Below are 23,340 nucleotides of genomic sequence, written 5' to 3'. Positions count from 1 at the left end.
ACCGCCAGCCAGGGTGGTGGACCCGACTGTCCAGAGACGTGCTCCGGTGACGAGCTGCGGGGAGTAGAGGAGGTGCGCTGGCTGCGGAGTGCAGGCCAAACACCTACAGAAGTGCCCAGTGTTGCTGCCGGGCTGGCCATGGTGGCGCCCCCCCCCCTTGCAAGCAGCTAAACTATTTCTGAAGCACGGGGCTTCAGGCCTAGAGGAAGACTCCACGAGGCAATTGGGTGCAGTTCCTGAGAAAGCTGACTGGTGCCAGGCAGACCGACTGGAGAAGGGGAGGCCATCCTGGAGGGCAGTGTGAAGTGGTGTGGTGTCCCATATCCGGCCCGACGCTTGCCCTGGTAGTAGCAGCAAATCAAGGGGGCCGATTGGGGACTTGGCTGAGGCCACTGGACAGATGATGGCGGAACAGAGGCCCAATGTGAGAATGAAGGAGACCAGAGTTAGTGGGTGAGGCAGATGTTAAGTGGGGGCAGAGGGATTGGGAGCAGTGGCCCACCTCATGTGAGATACAGTGTGGGTGTGTGGTGCCGCCTTCCCTCATGTAGAAGGATTGTGGGAATTTCTACGTAACGAGCCTGAAGCTAGGGTCCTGGCTCAGCTTGGAGGGAAACCACTTTAGGGACGGCCCTACTTCGGCACTAGATGAGAGGGAGGACCTAAATTTGTAGCGCTGCAGTCCCGAGGTAACAAACTAACAGCCCATACACACAATAAAATCTGACTGGTCACCGTAGTGGCAGCTGGAAACGTTGAAACCCAAAAGTGGTGTGGTGTAGACAGTGGAAGGGAGATGCACAATCTTGAACCCACGAGGGCAAAGCAGAAGGGAAGATACTCGACAGCAAATCAAAAAGGAGAGAGAGGACTAGGTAAGCCAGTCCGGGTCCCCTGGTTATATGTAGAGATATCAATATAGGACTAGCTATGTTGTGTTAGAGGAGACTCAGAAGGTATATCTGTAGGCAAACCCTTAGGTTTGGACATGAAGCCCTCACACACCAACCTAGTTGGTGTCATGCTTCATCATCGGGCCCACCACAGTGACACCGAATGTGTCCCGGGTGTGCTGCGACTCCAGATTACTGAGGAGCAGGTATTCTTACTGAGTGTGCAGTGCTGGTGAGAATGGAGGTGAAAGGTTTAAAAGCTATCCAGGAGGTCCCAGTTCCCGAGGGTAAAGGTAAATTTTAATACCTGGGCCCCTGTTAGCAAGATAAAAAGGCTGTGGACGTTGTGGAGTATATTAGGGGCTCCTACGTCCTTGTGGTCTACATGTTTCAGCCAGGCCTTTTGATTAAAACTGGCTTTCCTCAGGACCAAATGAGTATGTGTGAGTGAAAATAAACTATATTAAGTGTATGGTAAAAAAGTGTTGCACTCGCTAAGGTGCCGTACGTGTAAGAGGGGGATTCCCTCTGCTTTACTGTACATAAAACACAAAACAGTACAGACATACAAAGAGAGTCATTGAGAATGGTATTAACCAAAACACAACAATTGCCGGCTTCTGGTGTGCGTGAGCGACCTAGAGCGGCAAAGAACTTAGCCATGAGTGTGCCATGGCTATAGTGAACTATGGCGGTAAATTATTAAACGCAGTGGCAGTGGTGGGCTACACAGCGAAACAGGCATAGCGTGAGGTACAGGTAAGTGTAGTGCATAATTCCTCACACTTGCTACTTGCTGTTAAAGCCTCATGGGTCACTTGGCAGGGAGGGAAAGGAGACCCTAAACATTTGTAGAGGATTACAGTTAAGATATCACCTGTGGAGAGAAATTGTTGCTTACCCAGAGCGTTTGTGCAGAGATCAAGCTTACTCACGGTATTTCCGATCAGCGGTTCCTGCGACCTATCGTCCTGCTCCAGTGTCCCGAGTGAGCTTTGCCAGAGTCAGGTAAGGGCTTAAATAGCCGGTTTGATTGTTATCACCTGGAGAGGGGAGAGGGCGCGGTCGCGTTTTCTGTTTAGGGCGCAGGCGCTGGGAGGTAGCGGTTTTCACCTAGCGCATGCGCAATGTGAGGTTTCCAGCGCATGCGCGGTAGAGGTGAATACGAGCGCTATGCAGTCGCGCATGCGCCATGGTACTGGGTTGGCAATGGTAGTGGCAAGTGCGCGCGGGTCCGTGCGCAACTGAAGGAAAAAGAAAGGAATAAAGTAAAAGGCCCAAGTGGGTCCCTTATTATTTAAAAAGCAACAACAGGGATTACAAGGTATATATAGGTCAAGGAGGCAATTACAGAGTAGGGACAGACCACGAGTCTGAGCGCAGACAGGGATACTGACCAATATCTTACATATGTGTTTTTTATCTCGCCAGAGCATTCCACGGGATGGAATCATTGAGCCCCTCTATATGGGTAGAAAGGCGATAAATCCAGCGTTGCTCTTTGGTGAGCAGGATCTTCTCATCACAACTTGAAAGTGCGAATTGTTCGATCACCGTCCAGGTGAAATCATTCGGGGTGTGATTTTGCACGATGAAATGCTGGGTCAGTTTGCTGATGTTTTTACCACAGCGCATGGTGCTTCTGTGTTCAGTCATCCTAGTTCTGACCTTCCTAGTCGTCATGCCTACGTATCTCAAGCCACAGCGACAGGTGATTAGGTATACTAGGTTAGATGAATTACAGTTTGTGAATTGTCGTTGTGTCCAGGTTTTCCCAACTTCCAACGACAATGTCTTTGAAGGGGTAGTCAGGTGGCAGACGCTACAGTTGTAACACGGTTGGTGGCCTATTAGTTCTGGTAGGCCCCAGGTGTTTAAAATTGTCTGGCTGGTTTGGTGTGTTTTTCTGGGTCTCGTAGTGACCAGCTGATCCTTCAAATTTTGTGCCCTTTTGTATGCGAAGCGTGGGAGGTCCCAGTTCCTCGTGCCTGAATTGATGATTTTCCAATTTTTGCGAATTATACTGGAGACCTGATTGGAGGCGGTGTTATAGGTGGTCACACACGTCATGGTTGGTGTTTCTGGTGGTCTGACCACGGCCTCCAGAAGGGCCTCCCTATTCTGATTGCGTGCTCGTTTACAGGATTTTGTGATGATTCTGGACGGGTAGCCACGATCTTCCAACTTGTGGACCAAGGCTTTGGACTGGTGTTTGAAGTCATGGAGGTTGCTGCAGTTCCGGCGGATACGGAGGAACTGACCAAATGGCAGATTCTCCCTCAAAGGTCTGGGGTGGAAACTGTCAAAACGCAACAACGAGTTCCTGGAAGTTGGTTTGTAATGAGTCGTTGTGGTCAGACCCCCCTGATCAGCTTTTATGTTGAGGTCCAGGAACGCCAGTTCAGTAGAACTGCTGGTGCAGGTGAACTTCAGAAAGGGATCAAGGCTATTGATCCAGGTGAGAAAATCTCTCAATGTCTCCTCATTGCCTTCCCAGATAATGAGGATATCGTCAATGTATCGACGCCAGATTGTTATATTTGCTGAGTAGGGGTTCGTGGGGGCTTCGATGTTTGTCTGCTCAAAGTGGTGGACGTATAGCCCCGCCACGCTCGGCGCAAAGACACTGCCCATCGAGGTACCATTCGTTTGTAAGAAGAATGTGTCCTCGTATTGGAAATAATTCTCTTTTAATGCCAACGTGGCGCAATCCAAGATGAAATGACGGGGTGTGCGATATTGCCAGTCAATCTCCATCAAGACATCATGGAGTACCTTCAGTGTGGCATCCTGAGGGAGGCTCGTATATAAGCTCTCCACGTCTAATCCCACCAGGAGGTACTTGTCACTATCGAAACTGACATCCTTAATGATGTTAAGGAGGTGCTTCGTGTCTTTGACGTAGGATGGAGTTTTTTGAACCAATGGGTTGAGGTAGTGATCACAGAACCGCGATAGCGGTTCTAGGAGGGACTTTATCCCAGACACTATGGGTCTGCCCGGTGGTGGGGTGACCCCTTTGTGCACCTTGGGCATGATGTAAAAGTAAGGTACTTTTGCATCACGTGTGTTAAGATATTCAGCTTCTTGTTTTGAGATGTATTCCGCGTCAGAAGCCTCCTGTACTAGTTCTGTGATCTTTTTCTGTAGATCTTTGGATGGGTCTCTCAGTAATTTCCTATAGTTACGAGTGTCACTTAATAGCCTGCGGCATTCGGTGTCGTAGTCGATCTTGTTCATGATGACTATCCCTCCACCTTTATCTGCTGGTTTGATGATGCGGGTAGGGTCATTTTGGAGTTTTTTGATGATTTCCCTATCCTGAAATGACAGATTGTTGAAATGGTTTTGGGGTTGTAATTTCTCAACTTCTGAGTATACTGCCAATTCGAAAGTACTGATCTCTACTGGCACGGTAGCCGGTGGTGGAGTGAAGTTGGATTTAAGTTTCAGCCCTGTTTCATTGGTGTTTTCTGAGTCAAGGGGTTTCTCCTTGTTTTCGAAAAACGCTTTTAGCTTGAGTTTTCTAAAAAACTCGGCCAGCTCGACATGGAGTTTGAAAGTATCTAGTCTGATGGTCGGGACAAATGACAGTCCTTTATTCAGGACATTGGTTTCTTCATTGGTGAGGGGTACGTCGGCGAGGTTGAATACCAGGGTGCCGGTATTGGTTGGTTCAGCTACTTGCTGGGGCCCGCTTGCTCTTTGGCTTTGTTCCTGGTGTTGGCACTGACCGGGTCCTCTTCTGTGGACCACTGTGCTGGTTGAGGCGCCCACTGTACTTGCTGTGGTGGATTCCTTCTCTTGCCGCGGGGTCTGTGGCCTTGGCCTAAAAAAGGATACCGCTGATTTGGGTTGTTCTGGTAGTATGGTACCTGGCCAGGCGGAAATAAAGGTGGATATCCATAATATGGAGGCATTGGGCCGAATGGCGGAGGCCCGAAGTTTTGGAATTGCGGGGGGCCTTGCCATAGTTGTGCTTGTTGTTTTCCTCCACGGCCTCTCCCTCTGGCTTTGTAGGATCCATTACTGGAGCCGCTAGAGATTGAACTAGTATCACCTGAGCTGTCCGTGTTCTGGCCTCTTGTGGGTGCAGTATACGTGTCGTCAGCATAGGGATAGGTTTTTAGATAGCTAAAGTTTTTTAGATCCTTTTCGAATTTCTTTATCTTGGTTTGGGTTAGGTATTCTTTATAATCGTTCATCTCCCGATTTTGATCTTCCAATTTCTTCTTGTATCCTGTCAGAGTGGTTTTGAAATGGGTCTCAGTCGCCTGGATCTCTATCATCACTGCGTCTGAAAGGCGTTTGGCAGTTTTTATTATCAAGATGAGCCAGTCCCTGGTGCAATGCCAGGCTATCTGAGCCCAGTCTTTCCTGAAGGTGACATCGTCAAGGAATATTCTAGGAGCGTTAGTGACCAGTAAGCCTTTAGGCGCTGTGTTGGTCCTCAGGTATTGTGCGAGGATAACGCCATGCAAAATAGTGCGTATCCTGTTACGCTTTTTCTCAGTGAGAGTGTCCCAATCTGTAGTTTGCGCTACTGTTGTTGCTGTGTTAAAATCTGCCAAGAGTGTGGGGTCATCGAGGATCTCAGTGACGTCATCCTCGGTGAATGTTAGGCCTGTGTTTTGTGCCATCTTGCATCAGTTAGGTATCTCTCGCAGCTGCGCGCTGCCAATTATCAGCAAATCAAAAAGGAGAGAGAGGACTAGGTAAGCCAGTCCGGGTCCCCTGGTTATATGTAGAGATATCAATATAGGACTAGCTATGTTGTGTTAGAGGAGACTCAGAAGGTATATCTGTAGGCAAACCCTTAGGTTTGGACATGAAGCCCTCACACACCAACCTAGTTGGTGTCATGCTTCATCATCGGGCCCACCACAGTGACACCGAATGTGTCCCGGGTGTGCTGCGACTCCAGATTACTGAGGAGCAGGTATTCTTACTGAGTGTGCAGTGCTGGTGAGAATGGAGGTGAAAGGTTTAAAAGCTATCCAGGAGGTCCCAGTTCCCGAGGGTAAAGGTAAATTTTAATACCTGGGCCCCTGTTAGCAAGATAAAAAGGCTGTGGACGTTGTGGAGTATATTAGGGGCTCCTACGTCCTTGTGGTCTACATGTTTCAGCCAGGCCTTTTGATTAAAACTGGCTTTCCTCAGGACCAAATGAGTATGTGTGAGTGAAAATAAACTATATTAAGTGTATGGTAAAAAAGTGTTGCACTCGCTAAGGTGCCGTACGTGTAAGAGGGGGATTCCCTCTGCTTTACTGTACATAAAACACAAAACAGTACAGACATACAAAGAGAGTCATTGAGAATGGTATTAACCAAAACACAACAATTGCCGGCTTCTGGTGTGCGTGAGCGACCTAGAGCGGCAAAGAACTTAGCCATGAGTGTGCCATGGCTATAGTGAACTATGGCGGTAAATTATTAAACGCAGTGGCACTCCTGGATAGCTTTTAAACCTTTCACCTCCATTCTCACCAGCACTGCACACTCAGTAAGAATACCTGCTCCTCAGTAATCTGGAGTCGCAGCACACCCGGGACACATTCGGTGTCACTGTGGTGGGCCCGATGATGAAGCATGACACCAACTAGGTTGGTGTGTGAGGGCTTCATGTCCAAACCTAAGGGTTTGCCTACAGATATACCTTCTGAGTCTCCTCTAACACAACATAGCTAGTCCTATATTGATATCTCTACAAGATACTCGACAGGCCACTGAGGGAGACCTCTTATCACTCAGGACGGTGACGGTCCCCTTGGCCTAGCCTTCTACCCACCTCCTAAAACAAGAGGAATCACAACAGGAAAGGGGACATATCCACTTGATGGCCAGAACATACATTTCGGGACCGAAGGGATCATGCTCGGCCCTCCAGCCAAAAATGGAGACGTACACTGAGCCCAGAATTGAGACCCCCACCCCAGAAGTAGAAAACCAGCAACTCTCTGTTGTGAAACAGGCCCCCACAACTGAAGAGATTTGATGTGTGCACATTACATTTTTTATTTAGTTGCCTGAAGGTGAAAGTCAACAAATCGTTGCAGAATATATTGGGTTTTTTTCTAGCCCGGTCCCCACATCTCTGGCCTCGCCCCCTATATGCACTGATCACGCCCAATTACACTCTGGATCACGGCACCATTACATTTACTTTCATGTTTTTTAACCGCTAAAAAGAACAGTAACAGCGGCGCTGCATTAGCAAGCACTGGCGTAACGAAAACTGAGGGGGCCTCCCTGCACGGTACGTAGAGGGGACCCCTCTGGGTTCAATCATGAGCTCTCTGGCCAGACCGCAGTGCCGAGGGAGCCCCATGGAACTTGTGGCCCCCCGCACCGCGTGGGCTGCGGGGGCCTGTGTTACACCCCTGTTAGCAAGTACACATACCACGAGTTCCTGTTTCTAACTAACCATACACATTTGAGCCTTTCTGCCTCAAGCTGTGGGCTCTTGCGTCCCCTCTTTAAAATTAGTGCCAGGAACTCTGCGCATCCGCGCCCACCCGCAAAATGTGCCCTCATGAGTAGGTTTCTCTAACTACGAGCCGTGCCTTGCCGCTAAGGAGTTAATTAACCCCCCAGCTCAGCATCCAAACTACTTTACTGATGTCATTCCCATATCTGGCTTGAGGGCTAAGAGACACCTGCACAGGAAAGGGAGCAGCGTTAACTGCTTATGCCCACAGTGTCAGTAGAAATTGGGGTGGAAGCAGGGCATCTCACTCTTAACTCTAGGCCCATAATGGGAGGGCACTTGCTCAAAGGGGTGGTCTCCAGAAACACTATCTGAAATATTTAAAAAAAATTAAATGATGTCTGATACCATCCTGTAATGTAACCTCATTGGTCTACACTTTACTGAAATCATTACATTAAACTACAGTTGTATCAAGTGAGTATGTATATCATGCATATAGTCACTACATCAACTGCAGTACATTATTATAACTGTCAGTTTGACAAAAGCCATAAACCTATCTCTAATCCTAACTCTAATATTAAACCTAGATAAATCCATATCGAGACGAGGTGGTGTTATTTGACGAAATATGCGGTATTCCCAAGCTCCAATGCAAATATGGGTCAATGCACCTATAGGAAACGCAGATTAGTGGAGCTACACATACATCCTGATGTATATGTATTGGAACTAGTCCACACCCACTGCAACTAAGCAATGATCATAAAGTCACCAGCATATTCCTCTGTACACTGGTCACTATCCTGGCTGCAACCGCCCTCAGTGGTGTACCAGGATAGATGTGGTTTTATTTTAAATTATCAGAACGGACCTTTGAAAGTCTGTTTTAGTCCCTGGAATTGGATATTTAACCTCCTGTCTTAGGGCGCCTGATTTTATAAAACACTGCGTCCGCCTCCTGGCCCCACAAGCATTGGCAGCTGCGGACTCTCCATTATGGGCCTGCCGCCATGTAGCAGAGGATTCCAACCAGCTGCTGCCCCTGGACCAGCTCAAGCGCCTCCGCACCTCCGAGGACTTAGTGAGTAGCATTTACCTTCTCGACTGCTTGCTTCTTATGCTGTGAACATGCTGCCCAGGGCTGCCATTTGCTACCCAAAACACACCTTCCCCATGTCTGTGTCCCTAACTCCCTGCCCATCCTTAAACTCGTGTCTATAATCCTACCCGCTCTAATCCTCGTGTCTGTGTACCTGGCCGCTAGTATTCTTGTGTTTGTGCCCATGTCTGTGCACCTGCCCACTCCTCTCTGTGCCCCTATCCGCTCAAGTCCCCCTGCCTGTCCCTGTAGCCCTGCCCATAAACCTATACCCAGTTGTGCCCTATGTATGTGCCCCTAACCCCATGCCCGCTCCTGTCCTTGTGTCTGTGTCCCTTTAACACTACCAATATCTGTACCCCTCCACCCCCTAACCACTACTGTCCTCCTTGTTTGTGTCCCTGCCCACTCCTGCCCCAGGTGCCTGTAGCCCTGTCAAAAACACTCTACCCACCCCTACCTGCTATAGCTGCGCCCTGCCACAACCTACTACTACTGCGAGCTCCGTATGCCTGACCCCACCCCATGCACACTCATGCCCCGGGGTCTAGTACCCATAATCACCACCCCTACTGCTCCCTCGTCCCTCCACTAATTATGCCCTTCTCGCATCTGTAATTCTACCCCCTACCTCCGATAACCACATCTAGTAACTACGCCCTTGTAACTCCAGGGATACTGCCCTTTTTGCCCCAGTGTTTTTATCTTATTACCCCCAAACACAGCCCTAGTAACAGCTCCCTCCTACCTCCAGGTCACTCTGCTTTTCCTGCCTCAGTGATTCTGCCCCATACCCTCAATAACTGCACCTAGTAACTGCGCCTTCCTAACTCCAATCATACTTGGAGAAGTGTGGCTCAATGGTTAGAGTGGCAGACCCTGATGCAGAGGTCTAGCCCGGGACCAGGGTTCAATTCCCCGCCTCGGCGGGTCTTGGGCTCAAAAAGTCCATGGACCTGATAATTCTCGCCTCGGTGCCTATTCCAATCATGGAGTCCCACTCTGCAACTCTGGGCAATAGCTTGCTTAATCTCCACAACGGCCCCCACAACGCTAAGGATGCCTGGGCTCCACCTTTGGGGTGCCCAGGAGTGGACGCCTCACAGGGAAAGCCAGGATGGGTTCCACAGCGGTATTCGTACAAGCGCCTTGAGACCCTTGCGGGTGAGTAGTACGCTATACAAGTATCAATTTACATTTACTACCAGTGTGTAGATGTGCAATATGCAATGTACTATTTCTCTGGTATGTGTTCCGGAAGCTGCAGTATTAGTGTAGGTGGTGTGTGCAGGACTGTTTTTCACTGTCAAGTATTTATACAATAGTCTATATAAGAAAAGTTTAATTGCTACTGTCCAGGGGTATGGAGGATGTTTGTCGAATTAACTGTGAACTGCTGTAACTGTTTGTGAAGGGAGCTCCTATTAGTAACATGATGAAGCCTTTGGCGTATTGACATTCCGAATCTCTTTAACCCCTTCCATGCTGATGACGAACCCCAGCCGTCATGCACTACGGTGCTCGTGTGCTGATGACGGCTGGGGTTCGTCATGGCCCGCCCCTGTTCGTGCTGTTTACAGCACACCAGGGGAATCGCGGCCGCATGGAAGGGGTGAATATAATTAAGAACACTCCGACCCTCTATTATGTTGTATTTTTTTTTTACGTGTTGCCTCTATAGCTTACATCGTAATCACATATCTTTTGTTTACCAAATACGAACACCCATTGTTCTGTCATCTGTGCGTGCATTTGGTGCCATAGTGGCATACTTAGGTCTCGCATTACTGACAATTACAGCTATTGGTATTGCATTATTATTTGCAATGCCAAAAGCTCAAACTTTTACTAATGCGAGACCTATTGCACTGCAAATGCTTGTTTCAAATACAAATGTGTCTGTCAGAGGCACTCTTGCAAGCTGTAAACTACTGGAATTGTTGGTGCAAGTTAAAGACTCTCTCCTCTGTTCCTCTCTCCTGTTCCCGGTCCTCCTTACATACACCTGTTGTCCTTCCTTGATATCAGTTATTCTAGGTCCCAATCTGGAGCCTGTATCAGCCCCTTCCCATCCTGTCTTCTTATTCAAAATTCCAGGAATTCTTAACGTTGCTGTGGCAGCCCCCACCTCATCACCTCCCAATGCCAGAAAAATAGAGCACGTTTGAAAAGTATGGCAGCCCCATTTCCAAAGACGCCCCTTTGCTTTGTATTGTTAACTAGCACACTGGAGTTAAGCAGAAAAACAGACTCTCCTCATATTAATGATTGGCTCAAGTTTCTCTGCCGCACCTTAACACGATAATGAAATAAGTACACTTACAAATTCGACACCCGCATTCAAAATAACTCCTTTCCCTTTAATTGGGTGCAAGACTGTTTGCCTATCATTGGTATACTACACTGAAATGTCAGTGTATTTTTACATTTTTTCACACTCTTAAAAATTTTTATTTTAGACATTTTTTCTTTCAAAGCAAACGTTTTTCAAACAATTATTTAACTTTTTGTCTTGCAAACTCAATTATGTTAACCTTTGACCTAATAACTCGATGATAAATCCGGAGTCACAAGCTTGAGAGGCAATTAACAATTACCATGTATGTGTTATTTGTATTACAAATGTAGATGGTGTTAAAATAGGTTTCCTCCAAAGCAATAAGCCACTTATGTCTTTATGATTATCTCGTTTGCAGTGATAACAATACAAAACAGACTTTATTTTCGTTAGTAGGGTGGATTTTAGAAAATATACTGCTTGTTGTTTTGAAAGAATGTTTATCTGCAGTCCAGTGAACAATGAACCTCAGATACTACCACGGGGCACTAACCAGAAAGAAATCCGATGGACACAGCTTCTATAATTGGTTGAAATCCATAAATCACACGAATTGAGGGAAATTGTCATTTGAAAGCCAGAAATTATTAAGCACTAAATATGTACATTTACACACATGAACATGGAAATTCAGGTACAAATATGGAAACATTTACACAAAAATGTATACTTGGATCTAATTATATGTGCACAAAAAATATACACACATTTAAAGACAAAATACAGCCAAAGCTTAGGCTCAAATGTCCAATGTAGTGACCTGCCAGATTTCACACTCTAATTTCAGTCTTAGCAGACATGACTACTAGTTATGTATATGGCATGATAAATGGTTGTGCCTTGTTTCCTCAATGAGAATGTGTGTTGTGGTCATGCTTGTCCATCCATGTATATGTAAAAAAAGAAAATGCCTACAGTCAGAAACCGCTGGCTACATATATGGGCGAGGCTGCAGTCGAATCATCATAAAGACAACAGAAAATCCTGTTTTTTTTCAACCGTAATAACTTAGACACCCTAGCTAATCTGAAACACACTTGAGAAAAGGTACCTTCTGAAACCAACCGTTCACCAAATTTTGTGAGTTTTCATCCAGCAGTTATGAAGTTTGCAAAAAACACATAATTGAGCTTAAAGTCCAGAAAGTGATGACAGTGTACAGGGGTCAAAGAAGTGCATGTGTATTTTTATATACAATTGGAATGTTTGCATACATTAGATATGGCAAACTACATGGAGAGCAATCACAAACAAGCTGCACGCTCCGAGCACCTTTACAGATCTATAGTCATGACTTTCACTCTCGCATATGGGCAACAACTTATTTTGGATTCAAACATCCACCTACTTCAGTGCATGCCAACACCAAACTCAAAAGACATCAGCAAATGTAACCTGGGCAAAGCCCTCACCACAGTGAACTCTAGTTAGACAGATATACTACCAACACAGTGGAAACCACTTGTGTTTGGTGCCAAAATTAGACTTTGTCCAGTGCTAGCGAAAATCACACTGAACACATCAGCAAACTCAGCGTGGGCAAAGCCCACATCTTTGCAGGCACAGATATTGCATCTACCATCTAAAAATGTAGGTCACAGATTATGCGGGGATTCAAAATCAAATTTACTCCATGGAACACAAAAGACAACGGAAATCGATCCACAAACCCAGATTAAAAGAGATTTGCTATCTTCTTAGAGACATTGCAATCTTAAAAGATATACCCCTCAATTAGATGTACACCCACAATCCATTCCCAACACTGCATGTGGTTGAAAAGGGGGTGGGTGCTCAGTGGTGGTGAAAGAAGAAAAACTTCAAAAGAAGAAATGTGCAAGTGGAGTTGCTACCTTAACCTTATGCCCACCCTGCTCAACTCCCACGCATACTCCCATGACTATACTGTCATAAATACATTATACTAGGCAATGTATAATATCAGCGATTAAATCTACAATTATGTAATTAATCCCCCTTGTACAGGACAAAAACGGGTAACAAAGTACGCCCGCTCAGTGTTAAGTCCCCTTTAACTAATTCTCAGTGATTAAATGAACGTTTCAAAACACTGAGGTGTAAAAACACACACTTAACTATACTGAAAATTACTAGACAGTCCTGGGTCATAGTGTGGCCTGCAACACCACGCACAGTTTCTATGACGCTACTTATTTATAAGTTTGTATACACCAACATCAGCTATACATATACAAGAGGAGAACAGATAGCTTTAATATGTTAAATCACCACAGACAGGGGAGACTCCCCCGCCCCAAACTGGAGATGGACGGTGGGGCCTCGACACAATCTAGGCACCAATCGTACAGAATGCACACGTTCTTGGCAGGCCACACAAATCGTGTAAAATATCCAGCTATATATACGGCACTGCATATTTCCAGGGACAAATATCGCTTCCGAATTTAAAGCGGTGAAGCTATGCCAAGGCGCTGCTGGCGTGTACCATGAGACTACAACGTATGTAAATGGCATCTCCTCTCGAAAGACGGCAGGGGGGGCTATTTGAACATGGTGACCCTACAAACGGGATTCCTCTTGTAAGTACCTGTTATTATGATGTCGAGGAATGAATGGTACGTAAATACGGGTTATCACGTGACGCAATACATAAATAAAGGATTTTTGCTTGAAAGCACAGAGGAGAATCCATTGCATAAGAAGCCGCAGAGCCTTTGTGCTCCTCCGCCACCGCACTCAGAGGGCTGAGCACCCCCCTCCCCCCCAGGGCTCAGTGCTGACTAACACAAGCTTCTGCAATCAGCCATCCCCAGACTGCGGCTACCATTTCACGAAGGGCCTCCCAACAGATCGATGTTAGGACATCCACAGAAGATGAATGTACATACAGTGTATCAACATGGAACTAAACTGCACAGTCCCCGGTTATCCTGACAACCAGCGAGGGATCCGGCCTGGGGAACCCTTCATGGACACACTGATGGGATGAACCTTGAAAGATTTGCACCAAATACAAACATGCTGATTGGAGAACTCGTTCTCACGGGGCAAATGCCCCAAAACCGGATATCAGGGTAGGCGGCATGTTCCAAGAATACAAAGGGGTGGAGGGTACAGGAGGAAAGACGTCAAGTGGGGAGGGAATACGTGGAGCTACTACAACGTGAGGAGAAGTGCGCAGGTGGGCAAGAGCGTAAAGGGGGTGGCAGGAGTAGGGAGTGCAATGGTGCCAAGGACGCAAAGGAGAAGTGAAAGGCACAGATGGCAGGACCATAAAGAGGGGAGGCAACATTGTAAAGGGGAGCAGGGCACAGGGGGTGAGACCATAAAGGCGGAAAAGGGCAAGAAAATGTACAGAAGGCAAGATAGCAAAGGTTTGAGGGCAAGGGTGGCAAGAACACAGATGGGGGAAGGCCAGGGGTGGTAAGGAGGGGGGATGAAACAGAAGACACGAGGGGCGATGAAACAGGAGACCCTGGGGGGTGGCGATGAAACAGAAGAGGAGGGGGGATGAAACAGAAGACACGAGGGGCGATGAAACAGGAGACCCTGGGGGGTGGCGATGAAACAGGAGACCCTGGGGGGTGGCGATGAAACAGGAGACACTGCGGGGTGGCAATGAAACAGGAGACACTGCGGGGTGGCGATGAAACAGGAGACACTGCGGGGTGGCGATGAAACAGGAGACACTGCGGGGTGGCGATGAAACAGGAGACACTGCGGGGTGGCGATGAAACAGGAGACACTGCGGGGTGGCGATGAAACAGGAGACACTGCGGGGTGGCGATGAAACAGGAGACACTGCGGGTGGCGATGAAACAGGAGACACTGCGGGGTGGCGATGAAACAGGAGACACTGCGGGGTGGCGATGAAACAGGAGACACTGCGGGGTGGGGTGGCGATGAAACAGGAGACACTGCGGGGTGGCGATGAAACAGGAGACACTGCGGGGTGGCGATGAAACAGGAGACACTGCGGGGTGGCGATGAAACAGGAGACACTGCGGGGTGGCGATGAAACAGGAGACACTGCGGGGTGGCGATGAAACAGGAGACACTGCGGGGTGGCGATGAAACAGGAGACACTGCGGGGTGGCGATGAAACAGGAGACACTGCGGGGTGGCGATGAAACAGGAGACACTGCGGGGTGGCGATGAAACAGGAGACACTGCGGGGTGGCGATGAAACAGGAGACACTGCGGGGTGGCGATGAAACAGGAGACACTGCGGGGTGGCGATGAAACAGGAGACACTGCGGGTGGCGATGAAACAGGAGACACTGCGGGGTGGCGATGAAACAGGAGACACTGCGGGGTGGCGATGAAACAGGAGACACTGCGGGGTGGCGATGAAACAGGAGACACTGCGGGGTGGCGATGAAACAGGAGACACTGCGGGGTGGCGATGAAACAGGAGACACTGCGGGGTGGCGATGAAACAGGAGACACTGCGGGGTGGCGATGAAACAGGAGACACTGGGGGTGGCGATGAAACAGGAGACACTGGGGGTGGCGATGAAACAGGAGACACTGGGGGTGGCGATGAAACAGGAGACACGGGGGGCTGGAACAGGAGACACTGGGGGGGGCGCTGTAACAGGAGACACTGGGGGGGCGCTGGAATAGGAGACACTGGGGGGGCGCTGGAACAGGAGACACTGGGGGGGCGCTGGAACAGGAGACACTGGGGGGGCGCTGGAACAGGAGACACTGGGGGGGCGCTGGAACAGGAGACACTGGGGGGGCGCTGGAACAGGAGACACTGGGGGGGCGCTGGAACAGGAGACACTGGGGGGGCGCTGGAACAGGAGGCACGGGGGTGCTGGAAGAGGAGGCACGGGGGTGCTGGAACAGGAGGCACAGGGGTGCTGGAACAGGAGACATTGATGGGAGCTGTAAGAGGAGACACAGGGGGATGGGAGCTGTAACAGGAGACGCATGGGAGCTGGAACAGGAGCCACCAGGGGGGATGATAGCTGTAACAGGAGACATCTGGGGAGGGGTGGCTTTAACAGGAGATACTGGGGGAGGGGTGGCTGTAACAGGAGATACTGGGGGAGGGGTGGCTGTAACAGGAGATACTGTGGGAGGGGGGCTGCAACAGGAGACACGGGGGTGGCTGCAACAGGAGACACGGGGGTGGGTGCAACTGGAGACACGGGGTGGGTGCAACTGGAGACACGGGGTGGGTGCAACTGGAGACACGGGGTGGGTGCAACTGGAGACACGGGGTGGGTGCAACTGGAGACACGGGGTGGGTGCAACTGGAGACACGGGGTGGGTGCAACTGGAGACACGGGGCTTGGACACTTAACAACGTTTGGGGACTGGGACACAAGACGACACTTGGGGGGAGGGGCTCGGACAGGAGACGACACTTGGGGGGAGGGGCTCGGACAGGAGACGACACTTGGGGGGAGGGGCTCGGACAGGAGACGACACTTGGGGGGAGGGGCTCGGACAGGAGACGACACTTGGGGGGAGGGGCTCGGACAGGAGACGACACTTGGGGGGAGGGGCTCGGACAGGAGGGGGTGTGGGACAAGAGACACGAGGGGGTGTGGGACAAGAGGCACGAGGGGGTGTGGGACAAGAGGCACGAGGGGGTGTGGGACAAGAGGCACGAGGGGGTGTGGGACAAGAGGCACGAGGGGGTGTGGGACAAGAGGCACGAGGGGGTGTGGGACAAGAGGCACGAGGGGGTGTGGGACAAGAGGCACGAGGGGGTGTGGGACAAGAGGCACGAGGGGGTGTGGGACAAGAGGCACGAGGGGGTGTGGGACAAGAGGCACGAGGGGGTGTGGGACAAGAGACACGAGGGGGTGTGGGACAAGAGACTCTGGGGGGGCCGGGACAAGAGACTCTGGGGGGGCCGGGACAAGAGACTCTGGGGGGGCCGGGACAAGAGACTCTGGGGGGGCCGGGACAAGAGACTCTGGGGGGGCCGGGACAAGAGACTCTGGGGGGGCCGGGACAAGAGACTCTGGGGGGGCCGGGACAAGAGACACTGGGGGGGCCGGAACAAGAGACACTGGGGGGCCGGAACAAGAGACACTGGGGGGCCGGGACAAGAGACACGGGGGGGGGGGGGGTGAAGAGACACTAGGGGGGGCCGGGTGAAGAGACACTAGGGGGGCCGGGTGAAGAGACACTAGGGGGGCCGGGTGAAGAGACACTAGGGGGGGCCGGTGAAGAGACACTAGGGGGGGACCGGGTGAAGAGACACTAGGGGGGCCGGGTGAAGAGACACTAGGGGGGGGCGGGTGAAGAGACACTAGGGGGGGGCGGGTGAAGAGACCCTAGGGGGGGCCGGGTGAAGAGACACTAGGGGGGGGCCGGGTGAAGAGACACTAGGGGGGGGCCGGGTGAAGAGACACTAGGGGGGGGGGCGGGTGAAGAGACACTGGGGGGGCTGGGTGAAGAGACACTGGGGGGGCTGGGTGAAGAGACACTGGGGGGCTGGGTGAAGAGACTGGGGGGGCTGGGTGAAGAGACTGGGGGGGCTGGGTGGAGAGACTGGGGGGCTGGGTGAAGAGACTGGGGGGCTGGGTGGGCTGAGTGAAGAGGCGCTGGCTGGATGGGCTGAGTGAAGAGACTGGGGGGCTGGGTGGGCTGAGTGAAGAGGCGCTGGCTGGATGGGCTGAGTGAAGAGACACGGGGGCTGGGTGAAGAGACTGGGGGGGCTGGATGGGCTGAGTGAAGAGACACTGGGGGGGCCGAGTGAAGAGACACTGGGGGGGGCCGGGTGAAGAGACACTGGGGGGGGCCGGGTGAAGAGACACTGGGGGGGGGCCGGGTGAAGAGACACTGGGGGGGGCCGGGTGAAGAGACACTGGGGGCGGGGGGCCGGGTGAAGAGACACTGGGGGGGCCGAGTGAAGAGACACTCTGGGGGGCCGGGTGAAGAGACACTGGGGGGGCCGGGTGAAGAGACACTGGGGTCGCTGGGTGAAGAGACACTGGGGTCGCAGGGTGAAGAGACACTGGGGTCGCAGGGTGAAGAGACACTGGGGTCGCAGGGTGAAGAGACACTGGGGTCGCCGGGTGAAGAGACACTGGGGTCGCCGGGTGAAGAGACACTGGGGGAGCCGGGTGAAGAGACACTGGCAGGGGCTGGGTGAAGAGACACTGGCAGGGGCTGGGTGAAGAGACACTGGCAGGGGCTGGGTGAAGAGACACTGGCAGGGGCTGGGTGAAGAGACACTGCCAGGGGCTGAGTGACGAGACACTGGCAGGGGCTGAGTGACGAGACACTGGCAGGGGCTGAGTGACGAGACACTGGCAGGGGCTGAGTGACGAGACACTGGCAGGGGCTGGGTGAAGAGACACTGGCAGGGGCTGAGTGAAGAGACACTGGCAGGGGCTGGGTGAAGAGACACTGGCAGGGGCTGAGTGAAGAGACACTGGCGGGGGGCGAGTGAAGAGACACGGCGGGGGGCGAGTGAAGAGACACGGCGGGGGGCGAGTGAAGAGACACGGGGGGGGCGGGCGAGTGAAGAGACACTGGGGGCGAGTGAAGAGACACTGGGGGGGGCGAGTGAAGAGACACGGGGGGCTGGGTTAAGAGACACTGGGGGGGCTCGGTTAAGAGACACGGGGGGCCGGGTGAAGAGACACTGGGGGGCCGGGTGAAGAGACACTGGGGGGGGCTGGGTGAAGAGAGACACTGGGGGGGGCTGGGTGAAGAGACACTGGGGGGGCGAGTGAAGAGACACTGGGGGGGCTGAGTGTAGAGACGGTAGGAGCGAGAAGGCAGTAGGGGGAAAGAGAAGAGGCAGTAGGGGGAAAGAGAAGAGACCCTGGGGGATGGACGTGTCTGATGTGCGTTGGGTGTCTAAGCGTAAAGACCGAGGGCTTGCCTCGAAGCCGGAAGGGAGCTTCCTCATTTGCTTCCTTCTTCTACCCCCTCCCCATTATCAGGCACAGGGATCCACCCTCTCCTACCCAGGGTTCACCTCCGTACCTTCGGACAGCTCGAGCTCCAGTTCAGCCAGCTGCTCCCGGATCTCCCGGGGCAGGGAGCCCACCTCCAGGCCGCGCTCCGCCATCCTGAGCCCGGCGATTAAACCATACAGGCCGGGAAGCCACCGCGCCAGCACCGCCCGCCGCCGCCCGCCATGCTCCGAGTGCTGGGGGAGGAGAGCGCGGCCCGGGCCGTGAGAGGGCCACCTGGCGGGGGCCGGGAGCTCTGCAGGCTGCAGAGCTCTGAATTCCGCGCCCTCTGCTGGACGACCTCGAACGGAGCTTAGACAACTCGACTTTAGGTGGAGAATGATCTCGCACTGCAGGCAGCACCGAAAGAGGCCACTGCATCATTTTAAACACAATAACGTGCCTTTTAATAGAAAATTAAAATACTTTTGGAAAATGCCAATGCAATCTAGCTGCTCCTGTTAAAATCCTATAGCTACAAGTAAGCGAGGCAAACATATTTGCAGGGCCGACCCAGCTACAGCCAGGGCTCCTATGTTTTCCTGTTCGAAGCATGAGTAACTAATCTGGACATATTTTTTCTGTTCCTTCTGGCGCGTGAATTGCTACATTTATAAAGGAGTGTGAAGTCCTTTAGATTCCAAAAGGCACACAAAACAATCTGGACTCCTGCTCGAAACTGGCAAATTTGAGAATACTTTTTTCAAGTCAGACTGTGTCCGAGGCAAGCAGCCAAAACAATTCTCATGCTAAACATGCAATGTATCTATTTACATATTCATACTTTAAATATATAAACCACCTTACAGTGTGATATAATATTCATTTTACATTTCGGTGTGGCAGAACCTTGTGTCACAAGAAAAGTCATGAGTAAGTCAAAAGAATTGGGACTCTCAAACTCATCTCCTCTTGTTTCCAGTTTTGTAACAAAAGAGTTGACATGCAAGGTGCACACATCACATGATAAACCAACATGAGAACATGGGCGTAACAAAAGCCCCTGTAGTGCACGGGGGTGTCCCCAACCTTCATGAGGAATCTATTCTGCCCAGGTCTATTCTGACGCTTGAAGTAACACAGGTAAGAGGGTTGAGGCTTACGATCAGGGCTATTTGAGTCTTACTAGGGCTAAGCCCAATGCCATTAACTAAAACCTCCACAAGACAAGAATTCAAGTCAAAACCATAAAGGTTTATTCAAGATCATTAGAAATGACAAAAAGTTATTAGTTCAATCATAGGGAATCTGCAATCATAATTAGTCAAAATCAAAAAGTGCATGAGATTTAACATAAGATCATTATCTAAAGCAAGTAACAACCAGAAGCAAAGTTTATTAAAGTAACAGGCTGACATAGGTTCTTACTTCAATAGAATGCTCAAGAAACGTCTACGTCTAAACCAATAGACAGATCAGCGCAGAGTTTGCTCAGATAGAAAGCAACAGAAAGTTTAAGCATAAAGTAAATAAACCGGCTAGCATGGAGTCTGCTACTTAAAAAGTAAGCCAAAACACTGGCATTTTTCCCCAAAACGTCATCCTTACTAGGGTATTATGTAGAAAAGCCACAAGCATTAGGAGCCATATGTACAGAGTGTTAGTGAATCAGAATTCAGTCGCAAACTGAATACTGTGTGCTAAATCATAGAAATGGAATGTATGGAATCCATTTGCAGTCCTCAAGTTAGTGTGTGAATGGTTTAAAATTCAGAAATTTAGTGACTCCAAATAGCGAATTGCAAACAAGAAATCGTTGTTTGCGATTTGCTAATCTTATGTGCATCACTGTCGGGAATAGTCGTAAAAACTGAAAATTGCACATGCAATTTACTACCACCTCGACCCAGGTGGTCATCATGTGGAAACTATATAAAGTGGCCCTGAATGCATCTGAGTTTTTCCAAAATGGCTGCTCTGTATGTCATGGCACGGAGAATGAGGATTTCGACTGGATTTCAGGGAAGGGGGAGAAAACCAGAGTGGATTTTCATGACTGAGGGTCACACTGTTTGAGCAAACAAAGGAGGAGATAGACGCCAAGTATTGGTTAAGTAGTGAAGTAACCCTAGATCTGTTTGCTGATTTAAAGCCTCCCCTTGAGAGACACACCTTAGGTAGTAAGGCCATCCCCACCCATGTGCAGGTGTTATGCAGTTTGGATCACTTAGCATCTGGTAGCCATGTAAGTGTGATTGCAGCAGTAGGTGGTGTCTCCCAGAGTTCACTGTCGTCATTTTTACTAACTTTTAACTTGATTCAATGTTAATGCAAATCAATACCCACATATATTAGCCCAGAAATGACCATGAACTGTGTACAACCAAGCTTCCTTTTTACAGCAATCAAAATTCCCAAATGTCATTGGATGTTTAGACCTGTGTCAATCTGCTCACCCTCCACCGTAGAGTATTTCTTCTACAACACAAAAAATGCCCATTCTATGAATGTACAAGTTCTAAGTGATGCAAAACCAAATGTAATCACTAGACATACTAGCACGTTTTTTTGGAAGCGCTCATGATTCATTCATTTTCCAACACAGTAGCATTAATTCAAGGCTAGACAGTGGAGAGTTCGATGACGCATACATTTTGGATACAAAGTCTATGTTATTTTTTTGACATAGAGCAGATTTTAAAATGTGATGTGTAACAATATACATTATTATTTCTGGTGATACTGCATATGCCATGCACCCCAAGATAATGGCTCCATATATAATTTCATCCACATGCAGTGAGCGTCGCTACAAAGTGGCATATAGGAAAGCAGCATTGAACATGTGCAATTTTTAACAATGTAGCAACACGCAGAGGCAACTGTTACTGTTTCAGACTCTGAAACTGATGAGGATGAAGAACAACCATCACAACCTCTGCAACATGATAAATTGGCAGCAGCAGAGGGTCAAAGGTGCCATGACATTACTTAGAATTTATTTTTTGGGGTCAGTGAAATCTTGACAAACTGATACTACATAAAATTCAAAGCCATTTGTGCAAATAAAAAATAACTTTAATCCTTCATTTATCTAGGACTGTAAGCATAGAAAATAATATTACTTCATATCACTAGTAGCATTGAAACATCATTTGACATATGGGTTCTGACCCACAGGACAATCAAAATGAGCACATTGATATCGGACTGTGAGTTGCATTTGGTACATCAAGAAGTGCTGGCACCCAGATTTTCACCTCCGGCAGCGTGACACCTGGTTTCACACACACTCATCGTGTCACTGATAGACATACTACTCACACTAAAGTGTTCTGGGCCTCGCTCTTGCGACATACTTCCTGACTGAAACCTGGTATCTGAGTGGTTTGCAAGCTCTCAACAGCATTTGTGATCTGTTCAAGTCCATGGGCCACATCCCAGCTGTATTGCCCCATTTCAAACTGGAGGTTGACAGTACATCTTGATAATACAGATGTTGCGTGTGCAAGTTTATATATTGCTCTTACTAAGCGATCCATGGGACAGACTGCTGACGTTTCCTACGGCTGTGTTGTACATGGTCTGCATTGATACCTAGACATAGGGTCTTCACAGCTTCTGTCAGAGTATCAAGTTTAGCATTCATATGCTTTTGATTATCAGCTAGGGTTGCTGCAATGTTCTCCAATCCTGATACCACCAAACACCGTAACATTTTGTGCAATGAGTTTTGTGTTATGGTGGTGTATTATTGAAGTTTTGGAACTTCACAGCACCTTTTTGTGAATGTACTACATCTCCCATGATGCACAGTTCACATGGAAGGATATTTTAATCACACTGACATTTCCAAGTGTGACACATCCAACATGAATTTGGTGCTTTATATACACAGATTTTCAATATAATGTTCTTAAGGTCAGTGCGTAATATGTATTTAGTGTGGTATTTCGAATCTTGTGGTACACTTACATTGAGAGGTACTTGGCATCTCAGAAGTATCAATAGTTCCAAAGCCTTCCAATGCCTCTGGTTCCGACGTTATTTCAATAAGTTCCTCAAGGGAGTTGAAGGGGTGGGAAGTAACTGACAACAGCGGGGAGCCTCCTACAGTTCCTCTGACCTGTCAACCACGTTGCAACTTTCTCCTTTGTCCTGGATCTTAGGTTGTACTATCTTTTTCAAATCTCTTCAATGGACGTCCGTTAATCGTTTTGCTGTATTGCCCTCCATATTGTTCTCATTCAGGAATCAGGTACAGCAAGGAAGGTTTTCCCTAACAGTTCTTCATGGTGGTACACACACTCCTCTTTCAGGATCTCTAATTCCTTATCAGAAATCTTTAATTTCCGTTTTCTGGCACTAGCCTCCTTGTTGGTGTCCTTATGTGACATATTCATCTTCTTTAGGGGAGGATGGCAAGTCCTCGGGGAGATTGAGAGTGGATTCTCAGCCAATTTTCCAACAGCAATCCTTTCAATGTTCACTGGGGAACTGCTTTGTGGATGTGATGTCATCACAATTAGGCATATGTAGCATTCGCTATTTGCGACCTGATTTGCTATTTCAATAATCGCTATTTAGGGAATCCTAAATAGCGATCCAAATAAATAACGAGTCACTATTTAACACCGACCATTTTCTTACATTCAATATTGTAATTACCTTTTTGTGAGTTGCAAAAACTCGCAAATAGGTATTCACAAACTGTACTATTGT

General features: G+C 49.3%; 1 protein-coding gene across 1 annotated transcript in view; it reads right to left on the bottom strand.

The window, feature by feature from the left end:
• DIP2B (DIP2 acetate--CoA ligase B (putative)) overlaps positions 1-18,903 on the bottom strand; it is a 792,630-nt gene extending 773,727 nt beyond the window's left edge. Inside the window, exon 1 of the mRNA XM_086966287.1 lies at positions 18,710-18,903. Coding sequence (XP_086822413.1) covers positions 18,710-18,794 — 85 coding nt within the window. The 5' untranslated portion in view covers positions 18,795-18,903. The remainder of the gene's footprint in view (positions 1-18,709) is intronic.
• Between the last annotated feature and the right edge of the window lie 4,437 nt (positions 18,904-23,340).

This window comes from Lissotriton vulgaris, chromosome 1_1, assembly GCF_964263255.1.
Source record: "Lissotriton vulgaris chromosome 1_1, aLisVul1.2, whole genome shotgun sequence".
Classification (NCBI taxonomy): domain Eukaryota; kingdom Metazoa; phylum Chordata; class Amphibia; order Caudata; family Salamandridae; genus Lissotriton; species Lissotriton vulgaris.
The sequence above is the reverse complement of the archived record's forward strand: the minus strand, read 5'-3'. Positions and strand labels throughout refer to the sequence as shown.